The 21303-nt window shown below is 60.6% G+C and overlaps 1 protein-coding gene across 1 annotated transcript in view; it reads right to left on the bottom strand.

The window, feature by feature from the left end:
* FIBCD1 (fibrinogen C domain containing 1) overlaps positions 1-20707 on the bottom strand; it is a 30107-nt gene extending 9400 nt beyond the window's left edge. The window contains exons 1-4 of the mRNA XM_060153285.1: positions 20636-20707; positions 10888-11367; positions 7053-7212; positions 6507-6643 (exon numbers count right to left, since the gene is read on the bottom strand). Coding sequence (XP_060009268.1) covers positions 6507-6643; positions 7053-7212; positions 10888-11367; positions 20636-20707 — 849 coding nt within the window. The remainder of the gene's footprint in view (positions 1-6506; positions 6644-7052; positions 7213-10887; positions 11368-20635) is intronic.
* Positions 20708-21303: the final 596 nt, after the last annotated feature.

Below are 21303 nucleotides of genomic sequence, written 5' to 3'. Positions count from 1 at the left end.
CCTGGCCTTGCCCTCGAGCCGATCGCAGTGCATCGTGGTCAGCGGAAGCATGTTGCAAGTGAGCACAGGGCACAGGTCATCCACGGGTCCTGCGAGGCTCCCAGGAGCGTGTTTCCTCTGATTCAGAGGCTCAGGGTGAACTGCAGCTGTGGCTTCAGATTCTTGGAAACCAGCTGGACTTCAGGGGACGCCAGATGGCAGGATGTCACCAACGAGAAGGCCTTCAGCCACAGAGCAAGGATCAGCCAGATAAGAAGAGGGAAGCGAGGAAAGGATTGATCCCCCTCCTCCACGCTGCCCACAGAACAGGGGTCCCCACTTAGGCAAAAAGTGGGGGAAAGGTAGGGAAACTGTTAATTTTAGGGCTAAAACATTCATCAGTCTGGCTCCTGGGGCCTTCTCCCTAGGGTTCCGGCTGCAAAGTGATTGATGTAGAAACGCTTCCGCGGCCTCTTGGGCAGGTGCCACGAGTGGGAAGACAGACGGGGTGCGTTTTCTTGGTGCGGATTCTCAGAAGCCAGCAGCCTGCTGCCCGGCGTCTTCCAAGTGCCGCTTCGTGAGGCTCTGCCAGGGGCGCGCTGGGCCCACACGGTCCTGCAGATGGTGCCGGGCGGTTTCAAAGGAAGGAGCGGCTGCACTGGGGCGGCAGGAGACAGGGGGTGCAGCAGAGCGGCTGACTCTCCCGTGTGTGTCAGACGGGCTCCCGGGGCCTGTCTCGTGCTCTGCAGGTCTGGTCTCTGCCGGGGGCCCCTTCCTCAGACGGGCCCTGTCCGACCTGCTTCTTGTTTGCCACGCGGCCCAGAGTGTGGAGTCTTCCCGAGTGTCGGGGCCCGGCTGTGTGGTCACCCTGGTGCCTTCAAGGACAGTCACAGCCCTCCCCGCCACAGCCCGGGAGGGAGCGGCTCGTGCCCTCTTTTGGCAGATGAGAAGAGTAAGGTTTGGAGAGGTGGGGTGACCTCTGCTGAATGGGGGTGCCTCAAGGTGGGGGCCCACTGAGACCAGAAGAGGAGAGACTGACGGTACACAAAGACTGAGGGCAGCCGAGGGGCACCCCACGGCTGAGCGGGTGGACATTGCTCCCCTACACCCATGAGCCCCCGTGGCCCTTATCATAGCTGAGCCAGATCTGCTCCAAAAGATGCCCTGGGCTGGCACTCAGGAGACTCAAGCTCTAGCCAGACTCCAGCCAACAGGCAGGATGAGCATCTAAGTCTTGGCTTCTGTCTTCTGCAAAATGACGGGTTTGCTGCTCCAGACCCCGTACGGCGTGCCTGGACTCATGCGGGACTCTGACCCTCAGAAAGTTCACAGCCCCAGGAGAGATGGAGGGATGCACGAGCCAGCAGTCTCAGGGTAGAGCAGCTCCCAACCTGGCATGTTCTTTTGATCCTTGTGCTTCCGTTTGATACGGGGCATTCCGTAAGGGTAACAATTGTTGTTACATTTGTTGGGAGCTCAGAGGAGGATGAGCCACCTGCTGGGGTGGTTGGGAGGGTGTTCCTAGAGGGCCTCCTGGAGGAGGAGATGCTCAGCTGAACTGCAGACTGAGCAGGGTCTTGGTAGGTGGTCAGAGGAGCTGAGGCGCAAGAGATAGAGGCGGGGTGGGTCCAAACGCTACGAGATGGGGAGGGCGTGTCTCTGCCGCCTGAGAAGTGTCCCCACGAAGCAGCATCTGAGATTTTCCCTCAACTCTGGTGAAGCTGCTGCAGAAACCAATTACAGGCAGAATCGTGTTGGTTGTGCGGCTGCGGCGTCCGCCAGCTTCCCAGGCCTCCCGAGCAGGCGATCCCATGAGGAGGGGCGGCGGGCTGTGGCAGACGCGGGTTCTTGTCTCTAAAGCGTAGAGAACTTGGACAGGCGAGCAAACGCAGCCCTTCAAGGGCGGCCCCTGGGGAGACTCTGCCCGCTTTCCCGGGAGACAGTCACCCCTCAAATCCCTTCTGGACACCTCTGGATAGCACGCCCCCCCCCCCAGCCCCGCTGCCTGGGCTCGCGGCAAGAGCACGCTTTCTGGACTGAGGCCGAGCTGGGTTCACATCCTGGCTCTGCCTCTCCTGGGCTGTGTGACCTTGCACAAGTCCCGGACCTTTCTGAGCCTTAGCTTCCCTCTCTGTAAAAAGGCCCCACCAGCAACGCCTTGGTGACCCCTGCAGGATCACGGCAGAGACGCAATGAAGAAAAAGGTGCACGCGCGGTGCGGGTGGGGGGGACGGAGCACAGTAGGTCTACCTTCCCTCCCCTTCAGAACCGGCTGCCAAGCCCAGAAGGAAGTGGGCCCACTCCTTGTTTCTGACTGCAAATGGTACCCCTGGGCCTGGCTCCCCGCCACGCTTCCCAGGCTTGGCAGTCGGTGCCTGCCGGCTCCTGGCAAACACCGCTCAGAGCTGCCGTTTATCAGACGCCGAGGCCCTGGGCCGAGCTTCACGTGCATCACCCCGTCTACGTTCAAAGCTTGAGAAATCCAAATTGCTCCGGACAGAGGCAGATTTCTCTGACCTAAGGGTCAAGGACCAGAGGGCTGCTGTCACCAGTCGCCGTGGTCGTTGTCAGCGTGTGCAGACCTCCGAGGACTCCCCAGAGCAGTTCGGAGCCCGACAACAGCCTGGGGCACTGACGTCACGGCAGGTCCTCCTGCCACCACAGCCTGTGGGACACAGGGAGGAGACAGCACCCCCGGCGGACTCCCAAGTCCTGCTACCCGGCACCCCCAGCACATCCCAAGGCATCTGTCCGGAGCCTGATCCCCCTGCTGGGCTGGGCTCTGCTCAGGTGGCGGCTTCTTTGATGAGAGAAGGATTTTCCTCTCACCTGGGGAGCTCAGGTAGGGCAGGAAAGGGCACGGTGGGAGGGGAGGGTTTCTCTCGCAGTGGGGCCAATTAGAGGCCTATCTGAGCCGCCGACCCCGTAAGGGCAGTAAAATGCCTGGCAGCGGACGCAGGTTCGGGCCACTCGGCTCATGGCGCTGGGGAAGCTGGCTTTGCGGTGGATCCGCGTGGGGGCGCAGAGCAGAATCAATCCTATCGCAGGTCCCCACTGTAGAAGATGCTGAACTGGACCTGATTTCTCTGGCCCCGGCCGGTGATTATGCAAAGATGAGGGCTTGGCAATCAGGCCCAGTTTGCCGCACCGCGGAGGCGGATCTTGGTGGGGACAAGGCTGTGCCTCGGGGCAGGACAGCAGGGGACCCAGTCTGCTGATGCCGGGCTGGACCCTCCTTCCAACCATAAAACACACATGGGGCCCTGGGCATGGTCACCCTGTTCCCTGGGCCCTGAAAGGTGGCCACGTGACATACAAGGGCCACCCCACTGGCTGGACGAGGAAGGGGATGCCCCAAGAGGGAATGTGACCTTCCCAGTCCCACAGGGCCAGGGAGATGAGCTGGAAACGGCTGCTTCGTCCCGTGCGTCACCTTCCAAATGAGGAAATTTGGCCTCTGATTTTACGAATCTTCTTCCCCTTTAAAAACACTGCTTGAGGGCTTCCCTGGTGGCACAGTGGTTGCGAGTCCGCCTGCCGATGCAGGGGACGCGGGTTCGTACCCCGGTCCGGGAGGATCCCACATGCCGCGGAGGGGCTGGGCCCGTGAGCCATGGCCGCTGAGCCTGCGTGTCCGGAGCCTGTGCTCCGCAACGGGAGAGGCCACAACAGTGAGAGGCCCACGTACCGCAAAAAAAAACAAAAAAAAACACTGCTGGACTGTAAGATCCTGCAGGGTGGAGCCAAGGGAATCCCCAAGGCTCCCGTGGACCCCTGCTGTCCCTTCCCCCTTCCCCTGCTCCTTCCCTACCGGTGAGCACCCTGTGGAGGATTCTGACTGTTCCCACCATGAAGAGCACTACATTAACCCATTTAACAGATGAGAAAAGTGAGGATCCGAAAGGTGAAGTTACACCGCCAGAAGATGCCAACAGTCACCTGTCCGGCAAGTATTTAGGCAGCACAGATGGTGTGCGGGAACCGCGCAGACCCCTGAGCTGCAGTGGCCGCCAGATGACAAGTCGCTGCCCCGCGGAGCGCAAGCCTGGCTGGGACACAGACGGGGAACACCTGGGCAGCAATTGCTTAGCCGCACCTGTGACAGGTACAAAAAGGGAGCATGAGGGGTAGACCCGGGAGGCCTTGTACCAGAGGACCTGGCGACCCAGCTGGGCCCCTTGCCCAGGGTCACAGGTCAGCAGGGGCCGGCCTTTCCTTCCTGCCTTCCCCCTTCTTTTCTGGGGCAGGGGTGGGGTTGGGTGTACGTCTTAGGTTCAGGAGTGGCCTTGCTGATCAGCGTGACCCTCTGTGGCCTGGGTCACTGGGGTCGTTGGTGAGTGTAGAGCAGGGCTGGGGCTCAGCCAGGGCCAGTGGCCACATCAGCGGAAAGGCCACCTTGAGGCGTGTGTCCATCTGTCCCCGACCTCATTCCCACGTGGCGACTCCCACGCCCTCAGCAAGGGTTCAGGGCCTGCGGAACTCACGCACCCCCTCCACCCCTCAGCCCCACATTTCTGGGTCACTCCCTCCGTGGGGAAATTCTGAGGGCAGGAGGAGCCCACTCTGCCCCCCAGGTAAAAGCCCGATTCCTACTGCACCTGCAGAAGCCACTCGACCCAGGCCCCGCCTGCCTCTCCACCTGGCCCTGGCCCCGCGAGCGCCACACACCAGCGGAACGGAGCCACCGCGGTCCCAGAACAAGCCCTGCCACCTCCCTGCTGACCCCGCACGTTTTCCCTTTGCCTGGAACACTGCTCTTGCCTCACCTCCCAGAGCTCCAAACTCCCAGTGCAGAAGCCTCTCTGGTAACCCCAGGTGGCGTGAGGGGCTCCACAGCCCTCACACAAGTCAGCGGATGCGCCCAGCTCCCCGCCCGGCCGGCAGCTTGCTGTGGAATCTTCTGGCCTGTGGTTGGCGCCCTGTGGTTGAGTCCATGAATTGACAAGTGACACCGTGTGACGGTCAGTCCCACGGACTTGCGTGAGGCTGGGCTGCGTGTTTGCTGGGTGGCTCTTGCCCTCTCTGAGGCTGCCCGGCTGGCCTCCAGGGGCTGGAGGAGGGCTGGCACAGTGCCAGGCAGGGCCGTATATAAACTGCAAAGTGTCCCTAAGGGGGCAGGGATGCCAAGCCACATCCTCGCCCAGGCGCGGCCGGCTCTCTGGGAAGCAGGCTCCGGTTGACGTGTGCGGCCCCAGGCGTCCTGTCCACCGGTGTTGGCACTTGAGGCCCGGCAGCTTGGACGTGGAGCCTAATGAGGATGGATGGTATCGGGGTCCAGCAAGGCGGCGGCCAGCTCCCTCCCAAGCAATTGGGTTTCCGAGCGATTCCGTGGGGCGGGGAGGTAAGCCTGACAGACGCCCAGAGGTATCTGGGACGAGATTGCTTTTGATGGAATCCGAAATGGACATGAACGTCTCTCGGCCTCGCAAGCACTTCTCAGCTGAGAATGGCCTTTCTTCCAGGCCAGCTGATCCAGATGTCCTAGAGGGAGGGCTGAGCAGGCCAGCGCAGCTCATCGACTCCCCTCTAATCGGCCCCGAAGCCCGGGCCCGAGGAATTACCCGCCTCCCGGCCCCAATCCTGACCAACTTCCCAGAAGACTGGCTTCAAGTCCACTGGAGTGGAAGATGCATGGCCCAGGCCGGCGTCTTGGTGTTTCATTTAGCCTGTCCTAACCCTTAACTCTGATTTCTGGGCTCTGACTGGTGCATTGGAGCTGTTCTGCCCGCCGAGGGGTTCCCAGACACAAAAGCCATAACTCAGATGTTCCGAGTTAGGAAAACAAAAGCGCTTTTAGGCCCAGAATGTGATCCAGTACCCTTAAACCCTCTCCCCTGGAGCTCGAAGAGAGGTTTAGAGGTGTGTCCGTCTCAGGGTCCTCGGGGGATTCTCAGCGGCTCTCCCACCAGCTCCTAACAGCAGGCTCCGCCCCCCGAGAGAAGCTGCTTGCCCCCGCCCACCCGCCTCGCTCAGGCCTCCCGATCTCGCCTCCTGCTTGCTTGGTGAACGATGTCGCCCTCACCCTTGCATCCACCATGCAGCCCCCAGGCGTTTTTGCTTTGTGGCTACGTTCCCCGCCCCCGCGAAGACAGAGTTGAGCAATTGCGACAGAGACTGTGGGAGACCAGTGGGCCGCCCCTGCTCTAGAAGGGGCTTCCCAGCTGGCAGATCTGATGACCCCTAGGTCTTCAAGCCAGGGCCTCTGCCCCACCACCTCCACCCCTTTCTCCTGGCACAGGGGAGGTCTCAGGGCCACCTACGGCTGTCTCACCCCTGCCTTTCCATTGCTCCCACTTCCCTCCCAGGCAGGAACCAGAAGGTGCAAGGAAATCATGACGGCTCCTTGCCAGGAGACCACCAGGGTCTCTGCTCAGGCCAAGGGTGGAAGGCTGGGTGAGAAGCCTCTCAGAGCACCCCAGGTTCATGTGCACAGCCTCCTGGGTCACCCCAGGGTCTGCCCTGACCATCTGCAGGGCCCAAAGGAAGCGGGGCCTGCCCGAGCTGGCCACACAGCCCCGGAGACTCACCGTCCAGCCACCACCGTCAGTGCGCATGTCACAGTAGACCTGGAAGCCAGCGGGGTCGTGTGTGGGGAAGACAGAGTAAACGCCGTCCTCCTGCTGTCCACTCAGGAGGACGTCCAGACAGTCGCGTGGCCGAGAGCCTGAGACAGGGAAGGCCGTCAGGGCACTGGGCCTGGCACCCGTGTCCCCTCGCCACGGCCCCCCGCGCCGTCCCCGGGTCTCTCTGACTTGTCTGTCCATCCAGCAATGTCAAGTGGGCTCTAGAGCACTGGGCTTGGGGTCAGACCGTGGTGCTGCCTCTCCCTGGGTGAATCCGGTGAGTGAGCACCCTCTCTGAGCCTCACTTTCCTCATCTGGAAAATGGGTACAATGAGCTCCGCCTCATCAGGCTGGGAGAGGGGTCAACAGGAGGGTGTAGGTAGGGCGCTCTGTGCTGCCCAGCAGCAGGAAGTCCTAGCAAACAGCAGCAGTGTTTCCTTGTTAGTGGGGCAGGTGGGGACGAACCTGGGTACCCAGGTCACCCAAGGAAGGCAGCCCCACCCCACTCACCGTTGGCGCAGCCCCGGGGCCGCGATCCCCTGGCTGGCGCCCTCTGAAGGTCAGCCTTGACGTGGAGCCGGCCCAGCCCTCGGTCCCTCTGCAAGGCGTCCAGGACGTCACTGACGGAGTTCACTAGGTGAGCCATGTGGCCTTGGCTCTCGGAGAGAAGCTGCGGAGCACAGGGGTGGGTGGAGCTCCGGGTGGGTGGAGCTCCGGGGTGGGTGGAGCTCCGGGTGGGTAGAGCTCCGGGTGGGTGGGGCTCTGGGAGGGTGGAGCACCGGGGTGGGCGGAGTGCCACGGTGGCAGGGCTCTGGTGGGCACACAGCCGTCCCAAAGGTGGAGGTGGGCTCCTTGTGGGATGGCAGCCCCTGCCCTACTCTGGCCCCCATCCGAGTCTGTCTCAGCCCCACTGCTCAGAGGGCAGGGGCTCGGGTGGGAGGAGACAGAGTGGCTTCAGCAGACACCTGTGCCCCCGCTGCCCCCACGCCCTGTTTTTCATCCATTTCTGTGCCTTCAGCCCAAGTGAGCTGACTAAAGGGGGCCCTGCTGCTCAAAACCCCAACTCACCCACTGGCCAGTTACACAGCTGCGGGTGAGTGATTAACCAAGCCTCAAAACGGGGCTAACCTGGCCTCCCGGGCCCAAGTGCTATGGGGACCGGTGACAACGTGGGGAGTACCTAGCACAGCGTGGGGCCCACAGCAGGCACTCAGTACTCAGTACCTGGGTGCCCACCTCACTGCAAGGCACCTTCCAGGTTACAAAACACCTTCACCCAACGTCTCTTCTGACCCCCCAGCGAGGCTGTGAAGGCAGGGGTGATGGGTCTGCACTGGACAGGTGGGGCCCTGGGGACTGCACTCCCACCCATGCCCCATAGCTCTGACTTTCCAGGGCCCTCTGGTGTCCACCCCTTCACCTGCCCCCCACAGTGTTGCCAGGAGGGAGGGCTTGAGGCGTCATACGCTTGTTACAAATGGGGAAACTGAGGCCCAGAAGGAGAGGTCCCCCGGGCTGCCTGGCTGGAAAGGAGCGCTATGGGACCCGGAGGAGGGGAGACAGGGTCACGGGCAGGCTGCAGCCAGCGAGCGTGGAAGCATGCTGGGTTTTACACACTGAATCCGTCACTTGTCAGATAATAATAGCTCGTTGGAAGAAGGAAAGTAGGAATTTACAGCGCCGGCAGTTTACAAAATATGATTCTCGGCTCGTCTGGAAGCAGAGACCCTGCAAAGCTTTTAGTTGCCCTGTCAGTTTCTCCTCGACTGAGCAGATGATTCAGTGGGGCTGAGGCCTTGGGGAGAGGCTCTGAGAGGGACGGCGGGAGCATCGGGGCAGGGTGGTGGGCTTCTCCCTGGGCTCTATTGCAGGGTCCAGTAGACAGGCCCTGTTGGGGGAGCCCTGAAGAGGGATGCAGGCCGCCCCAGGGAGCAGGGGGCAGGGGGCTACCCTGCAGGGTGTGGGCAGCAAAGATTACCGGCTGCATTGGTTAAGTCGGATCAGTACTGCCCATCCTTCTGTGACAATGCAGACATGCTCGAGAAACTCAGGCACGGCTGGCTCTTGCTAACGGGCAAGGAAGACCTCAGTTTAAACCAGCAAATGATTAAAGTTGAAAATGTACATATAAACATGCCCGGAATTAATGGGGAAAGTCAGTCCCTGCTCGCTGAGCCGCACAGATGCGTTAAAGAGGGATTGGCAGGTTTTAGAGGCAGTGAAATCGGAGTTGCTGCTTCCAGCACTTCTCAGTGGTTTGAGTTTAAACAAAGCACTTCGCCACGCTGAGCCTCAGTCTGTCACTCCGTAGAATGGGGTAATGATCCCCACCTCCTAGGGCTATTGTGCTGCACAGCGCTTATTAACACCCGGTGTGGACCCAAAAAAGGATTTTCAGTGGCGGTCCCCCATGGGCTGAAACTTCAGTTTACAGACAATTTCCACCATCATAAAAAAAGAGCTGCTGATATGCAAACAGCCCCTCTCACGTGCCATACGCCAGCCAAGCCCTGTACAGCCACGAGCTCCCGCAACCTATCAGGTATGGACTGTGCTATCCCTGTGTTACAGGTGAGGAGGCCCAGCCCAGGGAGGGCACCTGACATGCCCAAGGTCCCACAGCTGGTACTTGGTGGAGCCTTCACTGTGCTGACTCCAATCGTGAGGACAGAACCTCTCAGCTCTTCCGCTCCCGGGCCAGCGGGCCTCCGACATCCGTGCGCGTGTGTCACCCGGGTGGGTGCTTGTTGAACTGTTGGGACCCTGGCGGGGTTTGGGGGTGAGGTCTGGGGACGTATCTTTTAACAAGATATGTTAAAAGAGACTCCGGGCATTGCTTTGAAAAACCTGGGTCTGGGCTGATCAGCTAAGGGTCTGGGCAGCTTGTAGAAGGGGAACTAGGAGCTATGGTGACCTAACTGTGCAAGACACATGGTCTCTGAAATCACCTGGAGTCTGTGGGAAATGAGTCAAATTAAACATTCTTGTGAGAAGTAAATATATCAGGGAAGCCAAGGCACTGCTGGGTCCCGGAACTGTTAGTCTCACGGGAGCAGCTCTAGGCCTCCGCATGGGTGGGCGGGTGGGAGACCCCGGGCCCCTCCCCCCAATCCTCCACCCCTGCCCTAAGGGTGAGCGTTTGAGGGCGGGTCTGGCTGACCAGGGGCTGAGCCATGTGGAGAGTGGGGTGGGGCACCCAGAGCCCCCCAAACGTCTGGAGGTCTCCCTGAGCCCTGCTGATGGGGGCGAGGATGTTGCAGATGGAGGGGGGGCAGCAGGAGGGCAGCTGAACACCCCACCCAAGGATGGGGAAGCCGCCTTCCCATCAGTCACCCAGACAGGATGAGGAAGACTGTAATTTCTCCAGCTGCAGCCTTCAGAGGGAGGGAAAAGGCCCACTGCTCTTGAGCTGTTGGATGACCAAATGCCTGGTCACCTCGGGTGTCTGGAAGGGGCTGGGACCAATGGCAGTGGTGGGGCTCACCTCCCAGTCTCGAAGGACCTAAGTCACGGGGGGCATGGGGTACAGGGCTGGAGGCTGGGCGGCGCTCCAGAGGCCAGATGCCAGGCCTGACTCTGGACAAATCACTGCCCCACTCTGGGCCTCAGTTTTCTCTTCTGGAAAATGGCAGAGGGCCAATGAGATGATCCTGGATCTCTGATCCTATGAAGGGGGAAGTTCTTGCTGGTGCACAAGGCGTGCTCAGTGCTGGAAACCTTCACCCAGATCTACCTGGTGCTTGCTGGGACCTGGCTCGGCTCTGGGAGGGGGCGGGCGCGGGGGTGGGGTGGAGGTGGTGAGGACAGTCTGCGGGTCTGGTTGAGCTCCTCAACTGGTCCCTCCTTCCCTGGAAAGCTGTGGGCATCAAATGGCAGCGAACGGGGGGATCTGGGGAGGGGGTGCAGCTCTCTCTGGCCACATGGCACAACTGGGGGGAGGGCTTGCCACTGACGAGCCACATGACCTTGAACCTCCATTAGCCTGACGGAGGCCACGTCCTGCCTTGCCGGTGTCTCACCTGCTCTGGAGCGCCCGGGAAGCCCCTCCAACCCTGGATTTGACTCGACTGTTGGACGCCGTGGATGCTACACAAATACCCAGGTCACCAGGAGGGCGTTCAGGTAAAGGTTTGAATCCTGGCCACACCAGCTGTGTGGCCTCGGATGACACTCTCACCTGCCTGGGCCTCATTTGCTAGTCCGTGGACGGGAATGGCCACAGCCCCCGGCCCCAGGGCACTTGGGGATTGAGTGATGCCGCGGGCCTCAGGCACCCAGCGGGGCCGGCATGCCCCTGACTCCCGCCACCCCTGCCCAGACCCCGAGGCACAGAGCCCACCCTTACCTGGATGAAGCGGCCTTGCTCGCTCTGCAGGGCGCTGAGCCCCTGGCCCAGCACGCTGTGCCCCTTCCGCAGCCCCACACACTCCGCCTGCAGCTCCGAGGCCCGGGCCAGCAGCCGGGGGAGCTGGTCAGCCAAGGTGTCCAGCAGTTCCCGCTCCTGTTGCCCCGCCAGCCACGGCTCAGGCTGGCGCTGGCTCAGCGCCTGCAGCACAGAGGCCTGGGCGCCCTCCAGGCGGGCAAAGCCGTCGGCGAGGTCAGGGCAGCGTGGGTCGATGAGGATGTTGAGGCGCGAGGCGTCGGCCCTGTCCACGGTGACCAGGGCGCTGTTGGCACCGGCTGGCCCGGTGCTGACGAGGGGCGGGGGCGCCGTGCCCGGCGCATGGGCGTGGTTCAGGAAGAGCACGGCGCCGGTGACGGCCACGGCCAGCAGCACGGCCAGGGATATCAGCACGGTGCACAGCGCGTAAGTGCAGCTCGGCCGCTGTGGGCCAGCCCGAGGCACATGGACACAGAGACAGAGGGACAGACGGGAGAGAGAGGGGGCAGCATCAGGGGCAGACCGGGGCCTCCAGCTCTGCCCGGTGAGGAGGGCCCAGGCAGCCCTAGGATGGGGCCTCTGGCCTTTGTGAGGCCTGGACGAGGCTCAGAGGGTCCCCTTCTTGGGGACGGGGGAAGGGAGTCACACAGAAATGAGAAACAGAGTCCCAGAGGGGAGACAGAGACAGGAACACACCAAAGATAGCAAGATGGAGAGAGCGAAAGTTGTAGGGAGACAAAGATGGAGAGGATGACAAGAGAAACAGAGGCAGAGCCGGGGAGACTGATGGAGAGAGAGGCACCCTTCCCTCGTTGCCCCTGTCCTGGCCCACGTGGCCCGCCTGGGGTAGGCACATCTCCCCACGTGGAGCCCTCCTGGGTCTGGTAAAGGCGGGAGGTGGAGACTCCCACTCTGCAGCCAGACGGGCTGGACTCAGGTCCCCACGCTGTCATTTCCTGCGGGGTGACCTTGGGTGAGGGACTTCACCCCCCTGAGCCTTGTTGTCCTCATCTGTAAAATGGGGGCAATGATGACATGCCCACCCCATATGCAGGTACCCGCTGTGCAGACTCAGGAAGAGAGCTGTAACAGTGACAGCAGCGATGCTACAAATCACTGCGCTGTCTCAGCAGAATGAGTGCCTTGGGGTCACGGGCGCCCGTCACGGAAGGTCCCTTTCAACCCAGAGCACCCACATCCCGAGTCCTGAGGCCGTTGCAGGCGCACAAGGCTGCCACGAGTCCCCAGGCAGAGGGTGGCCACCTGAGCGTCTCCCCTCCCCCTTTCCTCTCCTTCCTCCTCCTCCCCCCACCTCTTCACAAAGCACCCCCTCCACCCCCCAGACCCAGTAGGGACTAAGTACAAAGGAAGCTGGAACCCAGTGCAGCTTGTAATTAAAGGAGGCACCATGATGTATAGCAAATCCAGACTCGCTGGACCGAATCACGCATGGCCCAAAAGGAGCTTGCAAAGCGATCACTGAGCATTGGACACATGGAGAGACTGAGGCCCAGAGAGGGCCAGGGGCTTGCCCACAGTCACACAGCAGATTAGAAGCAGAGCCCAGACTGGACCCTCAGCCTCCTGCCTCCTCCCCAGGGCCAGGCATCTCCTACCACTGAATTTCCCCCACATTTTCAACTTTCTGAATCCAAGACACATCTTTAAACGGATTAGTATATTAAAGCACTTGGAGCCGTGCCTGTCATGCTGTGTTTAGGCAATAAATATTAGCGGCTTTTATTATCTCATGATCAATGTGCACAGAGCATCTGGAGGTGTTGGGTTTTTTATTTTCCACCCAAAGTGCTATTTCTGTGTCACTGATGCTAGGACGTACCTTCCCTGTTTTATTTTTTTTCCCTTCGCATTTTAACATCTCCGACGTTTGGGGGGAATCTTACAATTGTAATTGACAACTTTCCTTTCTTTCTCGGTGATATATAAAATAGCCTCTTACATCCCGCGTTTTACTATGAGAAAATATGGTAGAGCAAAGAGCTTCTTTTCCATAAATTCAAATTCTACAAGTAACTCCTGAATCTCCTACCTGGCACCAGAGGAGGAGGAAGGAGGGGGTCTGTGTTGTTGGCAACATGAGGGAGAGGATTCCTTAGCCTGTCGCTGCAGGGGGGAAGCCTCTCCACCCCTGCCCAGGCCCGGGGGGGCACATCCATCCTGGGCTCCCCACACCTACGCGATTTACTCCAGCCAGACCCTAAGGTGTCGTCAGCTCTGCACAGGCTGCTCCCCCAGCCCGAGACATCCGCTTCCTCTGCTTCTCTTCCACCGGCCTAAACTTGATCTCTTCCTTCAGGGCTCAGCTGGATGTCACCTCCTCCAGGACTGTTTCCTCAGCCCTTCTCCCGGTATGGGTGGGGCCCTTCTCCCGGTATGGGTGGGGCCCTTCTCCCGGTATGGGTGGGGCTCTCCCTCGGTGTTCCCACAGCCCTCCCTCCCCCCACGGTGGCATTTACCAATTTGACTTCATTCATTCACTCAAACACCCGTTCAATATTCCTCGGGGTCCCCATGAGCCAGGCTCCAAGCCAGTCCCTGACTGGGGGACAATGAGGGAAAACCACCCCAGCCCTGCCCTGAGGGAACGCATGTCCCGTAGACTATGATTCTTACCCTCTTCGGGAGCACGGATTCCCCTGGGGACTTGGGGATTTGATGAAATCTGTGGATACAAGGAAATCTGGGACTTGGGGACCCGCAATGCCCAGGTCCAGGAAACCTGCCCTAGACCATGAGCCCCTCCACCCCACAAAAGGCGCAGAGCGGCTGGTTGTTGGACTGATGGAGGGACAGACAGATGGACCAGGTCATTTCTCTGTGACCCTGCTGGCTTGGGGAGGAGGCAAAGGCCCTGGGACCTGCGGTGCTTGGCAGGGCAGAGGCCATAACCTCCACGCTGAGCCCTGTGCCCACCTGGGATGGCCTGGCAGAGAATGAAGGCCACCTCCAGGCCGCCCCATCCCTGTCACTGCGGGTCAGCACGTTCCACACGGGCAGGCACTGCCTTATCACCGCTCATCCTTGAGCGCGTGCTGTGTTCCTGCCACTGAAACCTCCAACACCCGCCTGCTGTGGCTGGATTCATTTTGCAGATGGGAAACCTGAAGCTCAGAGAGAGAAGACCCTTGCCCAAGGTCACATGGGAGGCAAGCGGTAGAGCCAGCATTTGAACCCAGGCCCGGGTGACTCTGGAATCGCCCATCTGTGCCGAGACTGTTTGCTGAGCCATCTGACCCCATTCCCGCATCTGCCAGAAGTGTGACTGGGGTTTGAGAGACAAACCCTGTGTCAGCAAATAAGTCCCTGTCAGGCTCCTCCCGGAGTCCGCTGGGCGACACCTTGCCCTGAGCTGCTCTGAGCGACGTCCTCCACTGAAGAGCATTAAGGTCCCCAGCTGGCGAGGCAGAGTGGCCGGCCTCGTCCCTCCTGTGTCCCGGGATCCCAGCCCTCTCGGCATCCACTTCCACCCAGGCCCTTGGTCCCTGGCGGGAAGACAGAGGGCACAAGGGAGGGGAGGGGCTGGAGAAGGCTACAAGGTGTCCCCTGAGGGGCAGGGAGACGACGAGCCTGGAGATGAAACAAGCCACTCAGCAGAGGAGAATCAGTCTTCAGAGATCACCTTAAACATGAAGTGCTGTTCGCTTTTATAGGCTGCCGCTTACGTGCCTTGCAAAGAAATCTGCCCGAGATGCTAAGGGGGGGCTTCAGGCGTGAGCAGCCCAGCGGAGCGTGCGGGGGTCTGGCGCTTACTCATCAGCCCTGGGCTGGGGAAGACTGGGTGCCCACACCCCTGGGATCTGCGGGAGGCGGGGGGATGCACACAGGGCCCCCGCCTCTCAGGGGCAAGGTGCCTGGAGATCGGGAAGGTATCCCAGGCGGTGAGCCTCAGAGGAACCAGGGTCTGAGACCCACTGCTGGTACTAAACACCTGTGTGAGCTCCCGGCTGGAGGGATGTGGCTTCGTCCCCTGTGTGACCCCCCATGCTGGCCCCCGGTCCAAGGCTGCCCGGGAAGTCCCAGCCAAGGGGAGGACAAGATGGGCTCGTGCCCGGGGAGGTGGGGGGCAGGAAGCCCCAGAGCTGCCTCGGTGGAGGGGCGGCGTCCATCCCAGCTGCCTCCTCTGAGTTCCCAGCCTCCAGAGGTGGCCATGGGGTCTGGCGGAGGCCAGGAGAGCTCTAGAGGAAGAGGCTCACGGCCACCGTGCTCCGCCCAGCCCGCACCCCCTCTTCTTCTTTGTTTTTTAAGGAAGCTGGGTCGTGGTCCCCTGGGTAGGCTGAGACTACACTCCTTGTACCAAAGGGGGAAGAAGAAAGTCTCCCCCCTGGGGGAGGCCAGGCAAGGCTGCTCCCAGCCCCCCATCTCCTAGGCACACCCCAGCCACTGGCAGCATGGCTGTTCATCGTGGCAGAAACACACTGTGCGGCTTTGGATTGGGAAATCCAAGGGGGACGTGGTGTGTGCTCTGGGCCCAGCAGGGACTCAGAGCTGCACATGGGCTCATGGATCATGTAGGGGGCAGGCAGCCCAGCCCCTGCCCAGCCTAGAGCCCCTGGGGAAGTCTTCCTCGCCTCTCCCCAGGAGCCCACATCTGCTCCCACGGCCAGGCAAATGACTCCTGACCTGGGCTGGACTCTGATCCCCTGACCCTGGCAGAAGGGGGATCCCAGAGACCCCTTAAAATGAGGAGCTGGATGTTCTGCTCAAAACTCTGGGGTCCCAAAGACTTGGGAAGAGGGCTTGTTCTATGAGCCCTGAGGAAGAGTGCCCTGTCCTGCCTCTTTTTTTTTTTTTTTTAATAAATTCATTTATTTTATTTATTTAATTTTGGCTGTCTTGGGTCTTCGTTGCTGTGCGCGGGCTTCTCATTGCGGTGGCTTCTCTTGTTGCGCAGCACAGGCTCTAGGCACGTGTGCTCAGTAGTTGTGGCTCGCAGGCTCTAGAGCACAGGCTCAGTAGTTGTGGCGCACGGGCTTAGCTGCTCCGCGGCATGTGGGATCTTCCCGGACCAGGGCTCGAACCCGTGTCCCCTGCCTTGGCAGGCGGATTCCTAACCACTGCACCACCAGGGAAGCCCTGTCCTGCCTCTCAATGTGACCTATGCTGAGGGCCATCTGAAGCCTCAGGCCACCGGGAAGGCCCTGGGGGGAGTGGCCAGAGGTGTTCTAGGGGACAAAGAGAAGGGTCTGGGAGCTCCTCACATCTGCCCCCTCCCAGAGGCTCCAAGCCCCCCAAGCTCGGTCACTCCCCCGACAGCACTCGGCTCCGGGTCCGTTTCAGATGCTGGAGGGTCTCCAGGTGTTTCTTGTGAGGGTCTTGCTCACCCTCCCCACCCCCCACAGCTCCAGGCCTCCAGCCCACGGAGCCCCAAACCAGGCTCGCTCCACCCCACACCTGAGCCCTCCTGCGATTCCCACCCGGGGATGGTACCAGCCTCACCAGCCGCCCCCTCCAAAACCTCCCTGTGCTCCCCTCCCTCACCCCCGCGCTCAGCCAGCACCTGGCTCTGTCCACTCCACCTCCTCTAATCCCCTGGTCCCCTCTGTCCCCACGCCCCCAGCCCTGCCCTGGTCCAAGCCCCGTCATCTGCTCCTACATCACCACAACCATCTATCTCCTCGTTAGCCCCCCTGCCTCCTCCTGGCCCCGCCAACCAATGCCCCACCCGGCGGCCAGGGACGCTCCTGATAGCAAAGGGCCCAGGACACTCGTGCTCAGACCCCTTCAGGGCTGCGGAGGCCCAGGAGCAGGTCCCACCCCGCCTCCCCCATACCAGCCTCAGCTATAGCTGCCCTCCTCCAGCCTCCGCCTGGTGGTTCTCTGCACATGCCTGGCTTCTGTCATTTCCCCCAACACACCTTGGTGTCCCTGGAGCACAGATCTGGCAAATGCTGCTCAGCTTAAGCATCACCTCCCCGGGGAAGTGGTCTCTGCACTCCCACCCCTGGCCTCCCCTGGCCTCCTGGCCTCCCCATCACAGCCACACCACTGGGCTAGCGGGTGAGCTCTGTGGGGCAGCCCGTGGCCAGAGGAGGGGCGCAGGAAATAGGAGAAGGAAGGAGTCCTTGACTTGTAGCCCCTGTTCTTCACTTACTTCACCCTCCTTCTCTCTCAACCCAGGCACAGTGACCTCAACCCAACCCCAGGCAACAAGACAACAGAGGCGTGTATTGTTTCCTTTTTAGTGCCCATCGTGGTTCGTAATAATCCCACGATGTGAGTTTGTCCCTCCCATGAGACTCTAAGCTCCCGAGGCACAGGTTCACAGCTACGTCTCCTAGATGAAGTAGGGACTCTATAAATAGTCACTGAGTGAATTAAATGCAGCAGGCTTTAGGTTAGACATCAAGAAGAACTTCCCAATGAGAATTTTTTTTTCCTTTCTGGAACGTTTTTCAAAGTTTTGAAAATATTAGGAGACATGGCCTGGGATAGTTCAGAGGTCGACCTCCCTGTGGAGTGGCTTGACTCAGGGACTGCTCAGAAAAAAGCCCTCCCTTCCCCGCAACAGGGGAGAAGGTTACAGGGTGACTTCCTGCCCCACACTCCAAGACTAGGAGAATCATGTCTATTTCTAGATCCTTTTATCTGAGCAACTCCAAACTCCTGGCAAATATTCCACCGTAATCTCCTGCCCTAAGGCCGTGAGAGCCCCTTCGTTCTGCAAGGGGAGAAGGGACGTTCTCACGAAGTTGGCACCTTGTCCAACGTCACCCAGCAAATGAGGAGCTGAGGCCAGACAGGCCTGGGACAGAGCCGGCCTAAGGCTGTCCCTGAAACAGCAACACTTGGAGGCAGGCCCTTCAATGGCACTGGGTGCTGCGCATGCCCTGGGATCACACGCTGGGCGCTGGAGCCCTCTCCTCGGGAATTACAGAATGTCCCTGAGTGGGCTGAGTCAAGGGCAGTCAGCCTCTCTCCCTGCATCTTCCCAATAAGGCTCATCGGCCGCCCTGGAGGACCCAGGTTCAAGGCCTGGCTGCGGCTCTCTTAGCCTCAGTCTCCTCGTCTGTCAAATGGGTTGATCGTTCCTGCCGCCAGCCTCCCAGGGTGGCTTGATCTGCAAATGAACCCAGCTGGCGCTCAGGAGTGTGGCGTTGGCATCTTTTCTGGCGGAAGTGCCCTGTTAAAGGACCTCAGCCAGGCCCTTCTGGAGGGAACTGGGTGGTCAAGTTGCTTTCCCTGGTGGGCAAAGGGGGGATCGGGACGCTGACAGCCTGTAAAAAGGGACAGGCTACCTTAAGAGCGACCCTCCTCAAGGGTGCACAGAGCTTTACAGTTTGCAAAGCACACCAGTATCTCACTCGGCCCTCGTTAACAGCCCTTGTGAAGTGAGGAGGAAGCAGGGATTGCTCTTCCCATTTTGCAGATGGTAAAGCCCAGACTCAGAGAGGAGGAGTAACTTACCCAGAGTCACATAGCATGTCAATAGTCAAGATGAAACCATTGGAGAAGCAAAGGAGGAGAGAAGGCCAGGCCCAAGGGAACCAGGCCAGGTGAGGTTCTCTCTTCCAACAGTGGGCACAGGAAAGGCCTTGTCTTGTATCTGAATCTTCAGGCAAGCCTGGAGCTGGCATAGGGCAGCCTGTCTGTATGCTGGATCACCAAAGGAGTGGAGTGGGGAAGTGGTGCTTGATACTGGCCCAGGCCTCTAGGACCATAAGCGCTCGGCAGCCTCCAATGCCAAGGGGCAGACAGCTGGGCTCTGGCCTGGTGTCAGCTGGAATATATTTTCCAGGAAGCAGCGGAGAGGCTGGGGCCTACCCAGGAGGCCTTAAAGCCACATTTCAAATAGATCCCCCAGAAGCCACCTCCCCTTGAGACACATCAGCACTTGCTGGCTCCTCTCCCACAGTTCCTCCTGGCAGGGCTTCATGCAGTTCAATTCAGCAAATATCCCTCAGCTCCCAACCTGAGCTGCATGGAAGGACAGGAGACTGGACTCAGGGGGAGACCCCAGGATGGGGGCCCAGAAGGAGTGCATGTCCACAGGGAGCTCCTGATGGAATAGGGACTCAAGGCTAGGGAACATGGCAGGGAGAGATAAAGGCAGCTGAGAAGCACAGGCTAAATGCTGCTGGGACTTCAAGGCAGAGCCACCAGGCATCAGGGAGGGCTTCCTGGAGGAGGTGGCATCTGAGTAGGTTTTGAAGTATATGTAGGATTTTCCTGAGTGAAGTGTGTGTGTGTGTGTGTGTGTGTGTGTGTGTGTGTTTGGGGGAAGATGAGACAGCAAAGGTTTGGAAATGGGCAGTCTGGTGTGGGACCAGAGGCTGGCAAAGGACTAGATGACAAGCAACCAGTACCTGTAAGGAAACTAACGGGAAGGGAGAGCAGGCCAGGCTGGAGATGGCTTGAACAAGTCGAGGAGGTAAGACTGCTCTTGCTAAGCTGGGAGAAAGTCAGATCCCAGCAGAAGAGGACTTTCTGTCTGGGGCTGGCTTGGGTGTGCACCTGATTTAACAGAGGAATAGACCAGCCCGGGAAGGCATTGGGAGAGGCTTGGGGTCAGACCTGGCTTTGAATCTTTGCTCTCCTGCTAACATGCTGTGTGACTTGGGTGCATGCCTCGACCTCTCTGAGCTACCATCCCCCTGTGACGTGGGCATGTGCATCCCTGCCTAGCCCCCAGGCTGCTGCAGAAAGTGAGATTGTGCAGACGGTTGGGAAAGGGCTTTGCAAAGTGTGGAGGCATGCCACGGCAGTGTCACTCCAGACAGAATGCGCAGGCTGCCGCTCCTGGGAGTGAGGGGCCGCCAAGGCCCGCCCCTGCCACCCCCTTCCTGCCACTGCAAACAAGAACTGTTCCTTCCCCAATGACATCTGTCTGGGAGAAATTTGAAATTTAAAACGGGCAGCTCCATTATTTCCTCTCCTTGCCGAGCGGACTCCTCATCTCGCCTGCCTGCCCCAGTCCCTTGGCAGCCCAGCCTGGGGCAGCCTCAGGGCTGCCCCTCCATTCAGCTGCCCATCTCCAGCCCCCTCTCTGGCCAGCCCTGGAGCTCTGCCCTCACCCCCTTCCAGGCCACAGCCCTGGGCACCCTCCACTGCCCCTGAAGAGGCAGCAGGAAGGGTGGAACGAACAGACCTGGAGCCCAAGGATCCAGGTTCAAATCCCAGCAGAGCTGCATAGCCTCGGGCAGAAGCAACCCTCGCTGAGTCTTCCTTTCCTTGTCTTAAAGCTGGAGAATCACAATATCCAGGGTTCTCACATGAGGCAAATATTTATTGATTCTCTACTGTATGGGGTCGGGGGTCGGCTGGCTAAAGTGTGAGGATTCAGAGGAGATGGGGGTGATGGGGCGCATGCCAGGCGCCTAGCACAGGGGGTGCTCAGGGTGAATACTTTAGTGGTTCAGATGCCCATTGTAGAGGTGAGGAAACGGAGACTCACACTTAAGGGCCGGTGACACTGTAAACTCCGTAGGTCCCCTACTGCCTCTGCGCAGATGTGCACCTGAGTCCGTTGTGGAGCAAAGGGGCTTCTGCAGGGGTGCCGCCCCCATCCACAGCCCGAACCCCAAGTTCAAGCCTCCTGTGGAGGAGGAGGAGAGGAGGGTGCCCGCCCCAACCCGGGCCTGTCGAGCCTCACGGGGGTACGCCCCAAACTCCAGCCCGGGTGCCCAGCCCGCAGGCCAGAGAGGCCACTGCCTCGCCCACCGCCCCATGTCCCCACGATCCGGGCCGCGCGTACCTGCGGCTTGTCGCGCGGCCGGTCCTCAAGTTGGGAAGCGCCGCCCACGGTCTTCCACCGGTCGTTGACCATCTTCCGGCAGGACTGGTGGGGACGCCGGGCGAGGCGCGCCGCTGCGGAGCGCAAAGGCGCCGACGTGGGCGCGGGCTCGGACGAGGGGCGCGTTCTGCTCGCCGGCTTCCCGCCTCGGTGCCCAGCGCCGGGGCGGCCCGGGCCAGCGGGCGTGCGTGTGCGGGTGTGCGAGTGTGTGTGCCTGCCGGCGTGTGCGCGGGTGTGTGCGGGCGACAGCGGGAGCGGAAGCGCGAGAGCCGCCGGCAGCCAGCCGCCTGCCCGCCGCTCGCGCTGCGCGCCGTCCCCGCTCCCGCCTCCCGCGCCTCCCCCTGCGCGCTCCTCTCCCTCTTCCCGCCTCCCTCCTCCCTCCTCCCTTCCTCCTTCTCAATCTCCGTGTCTTTTTTGTCTCGTACTCTCTTTGCCTTTTATTGCTCCCCCGGTCTCCCTCTGACACACACGCACATACTGCGGACGGCGATAAACTCCACCTCCCCAAAGCCTAATAGAGAGGAGGCAGACCGGCCCAGACCCCCGGGCCCAGCCCGGAGGGCAGTAAACAGCCGCGGGCAGCCAGGCCCTCGCCGGCTCCCGAGGGGCCCGAGAGCCCCTGGGGCCGC

The sequence above is a fragment of the Lagenorhynchus albirostris genome, chromosome 7 (genome assembly GCF_949774975.1).
Source record: "Lagenorhynchus albirostris chromosome 7, mLagAlb1.1, whole genome shotgun sequence".
In the NCBI taxonomy this organism is placed as follows: Eukaryota; Metazoa; Chordata; class Mammalia; order Artiodactyla; family Delphinidae; genus Lagenorhynchus; species Lagenorhynchus albirostris.
The sequence above is the reverse complement of the archived record's forward strand: the minus strand, read 5'-3'. Positions and strand labels throughout refer to the sequence as shown.